This window comes from Phlebotomus papatasi, chromosome 5 (genome assembly GCF_024763615.1).
Source record: "Phlebotomus papatasi isolate M1 chromosome 5, Ppap_2.1, whole genome shotgun sequence".
Taxonomy (NCBI): domain Eukaryota; kingdom Metazoa; phylum Arthropoda; class Insecta; order Diptera; family Psychodidae; genus Phlebotomus; species Phlebotomus papatasi.
The window spans coordinates 765715-776918 of NC_077226.1; the positions used below are offsets into that span (position 1 = coordinate 765715).

At 33.0% G+C, this 11204-nt stretch overlaps 1 protein-coding gene across 1 annotated transcript; it reads right to left on the minus strand.

Annotated features, from left to right (window-relative positions):
• Positions 1 to 2957: 2957 nt before the first annotated feature.
• On the minus strand, positions 2958 to 9591 carry LOC129808732 (ceramide kinase). The gene is made up of 4 exons (XM_055858526.1): positions 8993 to 9591; positions 8631 to 8920; positions 6723 to 7326; positions 2958 to 3957 (listed from the first exon to the last, which is right to left on the minus strand). The coding sequence occupies exons 1-4, from the start codon at positions 9122 to 9124 to the stop codon at positions 3511 to 3513; spliced, it is 1473 nt and encodes a 490-aa protein (XP_055714501.1). The 5' UTR covers positions 9125 to 9591; the 3' UTR covers positions 2958 to 3510.
• Between the last annotated feature and the right edge of the window lie 1613 nt (positions 9592 to 11204).

Below are 11204 nucleotides of genomic sequence, written 5' to 3' on the forward strand. Positions count from 1 at the left end.
GTGGATTTACACAGGGCTGGATTTTTTAGTTTTTCAAATTTATTTTATCGAAATTATTTAACGAACTCAACGAAAAGTGGCCATGTTGGAATAGATCATCGTTTGGAGACCATGTTTTTTTTTCACCTTTTCGATCAATTTTTTTTAAATGTTTTGCACTGAAAGGAGAGAGACAGCAGTTTTAAAGGGAAAGATAATCCTAACCGGCTTATTGTAGGTGAAATTCTTAATGTGAGTTAACTCGGAATGTATCAAGGGGGAGATATTAGACGAAAAATTGTGTACACCACTTCCAGCACTTCCTAAATTTGTATGAAAAACGTCAGAGACTTCCACACTTCCGGAAGTGCCATAGGTGATTTCCAGCACTTCTAGGCACTTCTAGGCACTTCCAAGCACTTCCGGCGTTTGAATTTAAAAGTAACGACTAAAATCTAATTTGAATTTTCTTCAACGAGCGTTAAAATTATTATTTTTCGCTTTTTTTGGATATCGTTATTGCATTTTAATTAAACTGAAACTAAGGCTCTATTTTAATAATTTCTCTTAGAAGGCTGATTTTTTTAAATTAATCTAGAAAAGTTATATTTATACATGAGGAATTGATCTGCAAGCGTTAGTGTTATAATAATTTTTTTTTTATTTTTCACGTAGAACATATATTTAAAATAAAAATATTGTATTCAAAAGAAAATATGAATCAAGAAATTCTCATAGAAACAAACAGTGTATATCATCACTTAACAATTTTTTTTAATTAAACAAAACTAAGACGTCTATTTTCTAAATCTTCTTATACTTTATTCAAAGCTTTTTCTTCACCATTTGCAAAATTTTAAATTATATTTATTACTAGTTTGTTAGTTGTTCTGATATTCCAATGCGACTCAATTGGTGAAAGAAATAAATCTAGTAATTGCATTACAATATTCGTTTCTTTAATATACTATTAGTGTTTCAAAAAATTTTATTAAAATTCACAAACTAATAGTGATATTTATCTAATTTTTATTTTTACTAGGTAGGGTGAAAGGAACGCCTATTGACACTTTAAGAACTCGTGTCAGCACCTATTGACACCCTACTCTGTACCATTTGGGATACGAAATTTGAACATCTCTGTTTATAGTAAAAGGTACATTATAGAAAAAAACGTTATATTACTCATATTTTACTAGATACATTAAATAATTTTCAACATTTTGACAAAAGTGTTAAACGCAGTAGAACAACTACCGTCACTATACGTGCAATGCCATTCGCATTCATGGAAATCCTTATTGCTAATTTAAATGTCCAAATAACTTACTTGTTTTTTTTTTCAGATATCTAATTCTTAATATTGAAAACAAAAATGATTGCAAGAATTATCCTTAATACGCTGTTTTTCATTAATTAATTAGTAATGAACTTAAATATCCAGAATTATTATTAAACAATAAAAAAGACTAGTCTGTGTCATGACATTGAACATATGTAATTTAGGTTGATTCAAGTTTTGCTGTTGTTATACTTTTAACGCTTTTAACAAAACGTTTTTAAAAGTATATTTAACGTTAATTCGAACAAGATAGAGTATAATGAAAAAATAAATTAGGGAATACCTACCAATTAATCAAAAGTTTTATACTGAAAAACTCACGGTTTTGGACTACAAATTAAGTTCTAAAAAATATCCAAAATTCTACCAAGAGTATGTACATTTTCTTTAAATTTTAATCTCTCTATTTACATCATTGTCTAGAAAAAGTTTTAAAAAATTTAAAATATTCTATTTAAAAGAATGTGAAAATGACATTTTGTATATGAATCATAATATATAATGTCCTTAAAAGATGCGAAAATCCAGTTTTTCACGCTTCTAAAAAATAGAGTTCGTTTTATGTTAAAAATATTATTTTTGTATACAAAAAATACATAAAAGTTTATAATAAAAAAAATATATATATTGTTGAATTAAAACTCAAAACCAAAAGAACCATATATATAATTATAGCAGATTTCTGCTTTAGACTACTTTAGTCGTTGTGTCAAAAATAAGAATTTCAAAACTTGAGTCGTAAATATTATATAAAAATAATCATTTATGTATATTTTTTTAATTTTCTGTCTCTGCATGTTTTACATTTTTTTTTTTAATTCTTCGTTTTTTTTCTGAAAGTAGTAGGCTTAAATTAATATCCTGTAATTTAGTTTTAGTCATTCCCGATAATTTTCAGTAGCTAAACCATCTCAAAGAATCGACTATCATTATACTCATTACACTCGAATATTTTCTAACTGAAAATCATAATTTGAAATTTAAATTTTTGGAAGGAATTCCATTAAGTTTCATCCATTGCAATAGATGGCATTAGTTGAACGATATTTGTACATTTTTACGAGAATTTTGATGAGAAATTGACGATAATTGCGATCAAAAATGGCATAAATTTAGTTTTCCAGGACATGTTTTAATTGCGCTATATGTTTACCAGCACTTTTCCTACTGTATTTAAATGAAAAAAGCAAAAATCATTTTATTTTTGAGACTTCCACTTCCGCAGTGTACTTCCATTTCAGTGTACACCACTTCCAAGCTAATATCTCCCCCTTGACCAATTCTGTTTTACTGTTTTGCACTGAAAGGAGAGACAGCAGTTTTAAATATCAATCCTCATTTTTCGGGCTGATCCCTAAACCGATCTTCAGACTAGAGGTTTAGCCCAGTTTCCAAAGGTCCCTAATTCCTAAATAACGAGCAATTTTATAGGTTTTTGGGAGCCTAATTGGTTAATTATCTTTAATAATCCAATCCTAATTAAATTTTTTCAAAAAATTGTGATTGAAGACCGCTTTAGCGTCTCTTTCTCTCTCTCTCTCATACGTCGTCCCTTACTTACCTGAAGCACCACCTGACAGCAGTTCCACTAACCATTCAATTTAAACCAGAAAAGAAAAAAAAAAAACAAACACAATTAACCGCCACATAAATATTTCCATTTATTTCAATTAATCTCAATAATTATTTAAACATCGTCTCTTGTTTCTTCATATTTTTTTTCTCTATCTCTTGTATATAACGTATATGAAACCTAATACTTCATTTATATTAAATCCCGAAAAAACAAAAAAAAAAACAATCCCCAACAAAGATTATTATTATTTAAAAAATAAAAAGAAATAAAAAAAAAAAACCATTTCCAAAATCAAGGGAATACCTTTGAGCATCACCATTTGTTTAATGTCTCGTTGTTTGGACCAAAAAAAGCTAACGTAGTTAAGGGAGAGAAGGGTTAAATTTATTTATTTTATTTTTTTTTACAATTTCATATCCTCTCCTCGCCCCTAATAATACTTGTAGTAAAAAATATTCAAATTTCAAAAGAAAAATAAAAATTAAAAAAAAAATAAAGATTAAAAATAAAAGTAAATAAAAGAGAGGAACATCGGAATGCGTTGCCGGAATGCTCGGATGGTATTTTTTTTTTTTTTAGTTTTTAGGTTCTTTTTTTAGTTTGTTTGTTTGTTTTAGTTATTGCAGAGGGCACAGCCTTGAGTGTTAGTGTCAGCCAGTGGTCGTCGGAATACTGTTAGAAGTTTCCGATGTACCCGAACTGTCGTATCACCTTCCAGTAGAACTTCTCCATCGCAATTCCATACACTCCTACGACCATTGTCACATGCAATTGGTTGTGTTGAGCCGGTTGGTGGGGCATCTGCTGATGTGTCAGCTGGACGAAAATGAAAACTACGGGCACGTAGGACCCTTACGAATGGCAATTCAGCCACTGAACCACTTCGTGATGACAATTTGAGCAGCAAACGAAGATTATTGAGCAAATGTGTATGATGGACGACAATGACATCAACACAGCCATCACCAAGATGACAGCCAGGTGACATTCCAGCTGGACTACGACGGCATGCACACGATATATTGGCACCATTGACCATTAGGAACTTTCCACGGATCACCTGCAAAAAAGTAATTCTATAGAAAATAGGGAAACTGTAACTGTGATCCCCTGGTTCAAGATCAAAGGCTTGACGATTGAGACTACTTAATTCTCGTGTCCTTGATCCTTAAAAGACTCAAGCGAAAGGACTATTTCGACCATTCCAACCCTTTCTGAACAAAATGGCGAAACGTAGCCATAATTTCCTGGTCCGAAATCAATTAGAATTTGTCGAGAGTGGCTTCTTGACCCAAGGAAACCTTAACCAATTACAGTGTCCGCTCTCTAATCCGGATCGCCGTAATCCGGACGAGTTATCGAAGGTTACATTTAAAATCATTTTGAGGTCATGTGTGCATGTGTGTTCAGGAATAAAAATGAATTATTATCCTGTGATGTTTTTGTTTAATAAAGTATAATAGCATGGAATTCATTAATTATGTCTTTTTAATCTTCTTTAAAACTTTTATACTAATTCTACAAAAATATCTTGTATTATATTTTCGAGACGTTGAATAAATTCAAAAAAATCAATCCGGATTACGAAGCGGACATCTGTCACGGGAGACCGGGGAGGTTTGGGACACTTTCATGTTTTGACTTTGAGAGAGTATTCCAAAAACTCACGATAGTGTATTCCAATTTAATACGGTCTATAGGATACTTGTAGAGCTGGCCAAAATATGCAAAAAAAAAAAATCTTCGAAATATGCGACACAAAAATGCACGAATAATCATAAAATATGCAAGAAAAATATGCATTTATTTAATTTATTTTTAGCCAAATAAGAGTGTTTTGTAGAACTTTGACATAAAACCTTTATCTATTGGAAATTTACTTTTTATTTACGTATTTTATTTCTTAAAGAGAATTTTCGAGTTGCTTAATAGTAGTACTCTTTAAAAATGCACTATTTTATTGCTTTAAAGCAATATTTTTGAAAAATATACAAATTGACAGTTGTAAAAAACCGAACGCGCAGTATGGCAAGATAGCTTCAAGGAAACTTTAAACGCGTTTATCTCAAAACTTGCTTTCTACATTAAGATTTTGATTTTACTTGAAATAAATTTAGTATGTTTTTATTTTGAACCAATAATCGATAAAGTTAAAACCAGTTTGAAGTAGTTTAATACAGCATTTAATAACAACCAATCTTATTTTAGTATTTGAAATTTAAAAATATGCTCTTTTAGTTTTTGTTCCTTTGTAAAATGTGACAAATGATATTTTACATTTTACATTTTATGATCCAAATCTTTCCCTGATATAAGAAAGTAATACTTAAAGCTATCTATAAATGCAACCTGAGTTCCAGTACATTTGGAATTGATTTTAGAAATTGTACAATTGTTTATAAAAATTTTACAGAATGAAATCAAGAAACTCAAGACTTAATTTTTAAATGCTTTACAGGATTAATTATATAAACTTTTCCGGTTAGTTTTAGACACAGAATACTTAAGCTTATATTTTCAAAGATCGATTGTAGAAAATGCGCAAACCTTAAGCATAAAATATACATCAAATCCTAAGTGCCTCAGTATGAATGACCAAAGTTGTATGCAAAATAACACATGCAGCTTAATCACGAAATGTTTTATATTGCGCTTAAAATTACGCACAGCTTAATTGGAAAAGGTTTAAGAACGCGTTTAAGAACACGCACAGCTAAATCGTAAAATTGTAGGGATTGGGCTTAAAAAACACGCACAGCTCAACCATAAAACGCTAAATATTGCGCTTAAAACACGCACAGCTCAACCATAAAACGCTAAATATTGCGCTTAAAACACGCACAGCTCAACCATAAAACGCTAAATATTGCGCTTAAAACACGCACAGCTTAATCGTAAAACGGTAAAGATTTCAACTGTTGTATGATTGAGCAGTGCATGTTTTTAAGCATATTCTTAATCATTTTATTATTAAGCTGTGCGTGTTTTAAGCGCGATCTTAATTGTTTTAAGATTGAGCTGTGCGAATTTTTAAGCGCAATCTGAACGGTTTTATAACAGAGCTGTGCGCGATTGTACGAGTATTCCGAAAAACTGATCTAAGGATTTTTTATTCTCTTAGAATATGATTTACGTGAGTTATGTGACAAAATATTTTCTTCTCTATTTTATCCTTATTAGCAAGTCGTGTCCCTTCTTCTAAAATGTACTTTTGCATTCCTTATTAACCAAAATAGTGTTGTACAAAAGGATTTCTGCTCAAACTTTTCCTGAATTTTGAGACAGCTCAAAAGAATATGAATCTTCCAGATCAAAATTTCAAATAAATTATTAAAAGGATTTTTCTTGTGAAAATAACTTAATTCTAAGGAAATTAAACAATTTTCACATTAAAAAACCTTTCATTTTCTCTTTTCTTTTAGCTCAGGACTGCTCTAGTGGAGTAATGCGATGAGTAAGATATTACTGTTCGTTTTGCCTACTTTCGGAATCGTATTACAGACAATTTGAGCAATTTTCCATGCGTGCCAACTGTGATTCGGTCAGTTTTCGAGCGAAACACAAAAGAGAGACAAGATAAAACACTTGCTATTTTTTTTTGGCATTCTCGCAGTTCAGAATGTATTAATCTTAATATTAATCTTATATGTGACTTGGTCATGAGGATATCCATTCTTTTAGTCAAGATACATCTTAATTTTGCTTACGATTGAGGGAGTGATTAAATCCCATTTATTTTAGAAATTAATGAAGAAAAATCACCTTGTCCCACAGTACCCCTGTCCCAAACCTCCCCGGGGTCTCCCCAAAACTTATTTATCTTACCTGCCAGGGTGTTTCGGTGGTGTCATTGGTATCATCGGGAGCTGAACATCTGTCACAGTGCTCTAAGCATTTTGGTGATGTTGCTGTTGGATCTGTTGTATCAAGTAGTACCGATACCTCACCCCTGTAGCCTCTATTGCGCAAAAATTTCCTAACACCCGAATAGTCATAGCGTCTGGGTCCCATCCAGCGCAATTGTTCACTTTCGCGTGCAATATCACCCAAATAGCCATAAGACAGAACACTGGCGTACAGTCGCACCTGGCCATCACCACTTCGAACACTGCACAAATCGAAACCCGTTCGAAGGCCTAGGATCATGTGGATGGCACAGGTGGTGACGTCATCAGTGCCATGGAGACAAAAAGCAACGGTATTTGTGCTACCGCCAGGAATGACAGCCAGAGGGAGTTGTGGTCGTGGTAGATCACCATTTGACATTGGAATGTCCTTGTGGCGACATTCTCTGGCCACGAGTCCATTGAATAGTTCAGCGAAGGTGCCATCGCCACCGACGCATGCAGCGCCATCGTACGGCTCCAAGTCATGGTTCTCAATTGTGTCACTGATATGCTGAGGGCGTTCTGTTACAATTAATTCGTATCTATTTGAAAGATATAGAGAATTAAAGGATTATAAGGAATAAAAAAGTAGAGAATGTGTATCTTTCCCTCCAGGACAAGTTTACAAACTGTATCGGTATCGAAACTACTTTCGAAACACCTCATGTAAAGTTTCGAAACTTTGTCGGAAAAAATGTATGGAAATGTAAACATTTTGTACCTACATTTACAAAACTAGTTTCGAAATGGTTTCGAAACCTTTTTGTATTTGAGTAACAGTACGACGAAATTAGGAAATTATTAGCAAACTAATTTCAAAAAATTGTTTTATAAATGTGTTTCAATAATGTGAACTTTACAGGAAGACAAACTATTTAGAAACTAATTTAGAAATTGTTTGAAATTTGGTTAAATAATTGGTTTTATAAATATGTATATTAAATGTCATACTTATAAATACTTTTACATAAATTTTCTAGCCGTTTCATATCTTTCAACTTATAGGTAAAGTGTATAAAGTATATAAAGTTAAGAAATTATTATCTAAATAGCTAAGAAATCATTTGCAAATGTGTATTACAAACCAATTTCATTATATAATTCCTCGTGGACATTAAATTTATGTAATTATATATTACATAAAATTAATAGAAATAATTTTAACAAAAATTTTTGAGCACTAAATCGTGAAATTTTCACTTAAAATACAGTGCCCGCTTTGTAATCCGGATAATTGGGAGACAATATGACAGATGTCCGCTTCATAATCCGGATGGATTTTTTGAATTTGTTCAACGTCTCGAATATATAATACAAGATTTTTTTGAAGAATTTGTATAAAAGTTTTCAAGAAGATTAATAAGACAATTAGAGAATTCTATGCTATTATACTTCATTTATTAAACAAAAACATCACAAGATAATTCATTTTCATTGCTGAACACACATGCATACATAACCTCAAAATTAATTTAAATGTAACCGTCGAGAACTCGTCCGGATTACGGCGATCCGGATTAGGAAGCGGGCACTGTACATCTATTTTGCCATATCACGACTTTCAGGAACTTGCGAGATAAAATTCGCGTGATATTCAAAATAACAGCAATTATCCCGCTTTTTGTGCACTACTACACATGCCATCCAGCTGAGAGCGCCACACTTTTTATCCGTGTCCACTCATACAGAGTGAAGATTCTGTGTATGATGTATATTTCTATTTCGCAAAATCGGGAAAATTTTGTCGGGATAGCAATGTGACGGCATCAGAATTGCATCACAGATTTTTCGAAATCTTTCTAACCTAAATTGGTCCTGGAGGGAATGTGTATATCCTTTTTTTTACCTAATTTCCGCCAATTCCAGAAGTGGCTTAACACGTCTCTCGAATATCCTCCCAGCTGTTCGTCGTCCACCGAATGGATTAACGAAGATTAGAAGATATTTCGGTCGATAATCCTGCAATTTAATTTGTCGTTGAATTTCTGTTCTCCATAAATCCACAACTGCCACATCTGTTGCTACAAAAGATGTCCGCTGTAGGCGCCACTGATGATCCGAACGCCCTCTTGTGCCATAATGAAGTGTCAAGGTTGCGCTATTTACTGTAACATTGACAACATCCGTCAGAGGTACCTGCAACACTTTCACATTGTCAGTGGGAAAAATCCTTGAAGTCCCCCCCCGCAAAGTAATACCAGAAATTACCTGATGCCTCCGATTCTGTCGTCCTGCCTTACACGGTTCCCATGCTACATGTCCACCATGCAAAATAGCCCTGACACGCTTCCTGTCCACTTGGAAGGCCGCTAGGAGGACAACATCTTGTGCCTCTGCCATTCTACTATTTTATCCATGCCCCCCTCCAGAGGGCGCTCTCTTGATATTTGCCTTGTTTTTTTTTTGCACAATTTGGGACCCACCCTAAGGGATTAACACAGCACACATTGACCACAGAGTGAGAGAGAGAGACAGAGAGCACAAATTCAAATAATTCGACACAAAAATAATTTAAGGGAAAAAAAAACAGAAAAACTAAAAAAGGGATTAATGAAAAATTTTGAAGAAAAAAAAAAAGAATTTGTCCTGAGAAAAAGATTTTATGTGGAAGAAAATGAACTTAAAAAAAAAGGTATTTGCGGTGGAATTAAATGATAAAATTCTGTTGTTGTTGTTGGGGGAAGCAGCGATGACAGCGCTGCGGACATTTCGTGCAACTACAACTGTCACTTTTCCACAGAACCCACGAAATAAATTTATACTTCAATGCCCGGCTGACCAAGTGTTAACAGTTGGCAAACAGCTAGCTAACAATTCTGTTAACAGAGTTGTTAGGTTGCCTAACAAAAACATCTCACTTTTTAACCCGTCAAATCATTATTCTACCTGCCGATTTTACTCTGAGGTTTTTTGAATTTTAACGGTATATTCCAGTGTATTCAGAGAAAATCTGTAGATTTTCTGCTGAATTTCTGCTAGAAAATCTGTAGATTTTCGGCAGAATTTCTGCAGAAAATCTACAGATTTTCGGTAGAATTTCTGCCGAGAAAATCGGCATAGTGTCCATTACTTCACAAAAATATTGTTGATTTATGTAGAAACTGTAGGAGTTATAAAGAAAATGGTATGCTCTGCTTAACAAGCATTACCGATTAAACATTTTAAATAAGTAAAAAGATGCGAGCAAAAATACTAATTTTTTAAAAATCGCCCATGAAATGATACAAAAACACGAAATTTAGGTCGATACTCTGCTTAAAGTTTTCACTTCACTTTTCTCTACTTGTAACACGGCGTCGCAGAATTCTTTATTTTATATAAACACCGTGATATCACAAAATATAAAACTCTATTGAATTTTGCAAACTTCAGTGAAAAAATTTTTCCATCTCTTCTGACACATCTTGTCTGGAAAGTCTGGAATGTAGAAAAAATCTACAGAAAATCGGCAGAATATCTACAGAAATTCGTCAGAGATTCGTCAGAAAATCTGCCGAAATATTCTGACGAATTTTGTCCCAAGCCCAAATAAAATTCGTAAGAATATCTACAGATATTATCTGCAGATATTCTGTAGAGGTGTAGATTTTCTCTACAGAAATCTTAAAGATATCTGCAGATATTATTTGACGGGAATCCAAAATGAGACACTTTTGCGTTCATGGTGGTCGCTAGTGGAACTAAAAGTCAGTACAGTCGAGTTCCTCAAATTTGAACGACGGTTGAGTCAGAGGAACCAACATTTAAGGAAAAAGTCGTTTTTCTGCTTTTGTAGTGGTAGTCGCCAGGATTTGAAAAAAAAACGTCGCCAAGATTGCTTTTTAAAGTCAATTTTTGAAGTTAAATTAATATTATTTCAATGAGAATTGGTATTAACATAAAGAAAATAGTTTTTAGAATTAGTTTAGTGACATAGAATTGGTTAAAAGGCGTGATTTGATAGTTAAAATAAGCTAAATATGGGTCGCCCAACGACTTTTGCAACATTTCATAATTCAGCGAAAATTATGAAAATTCCGTGGAATATCGGTGATTTATGAATTGGAATAGAAAATTGGGGAGTTTTGGAAGCTCTTCTGGCTATTTATTTTTTGAATTCTCCGTGGAAAATCTTCTAAAAATTGCCTTGAAAAGTGCTTGCTTTGCTCGAAAAATGCACCCAATACGGTTCAGTTGTCAAATAGAAGATGGCGGACAGTGCCCTTTGGGACATTTCTCTTGATGTTTTTCACGTCATTTTGCACGGAAGTAAGCAAATTCCCGTAGTTAATTCATCAAAAATTATTAAAGAAGTGGTCAGTGAAGTGATTTGTGGGAAAATTCTGTGAATTTTACTGTTTTTTCTTGTGTTTTTTTTTAGTGTGAAATCTGCCCTCGAAAATTGCCCTGCAGACCGTATTTGTCATCTGTTTTGGGGCTC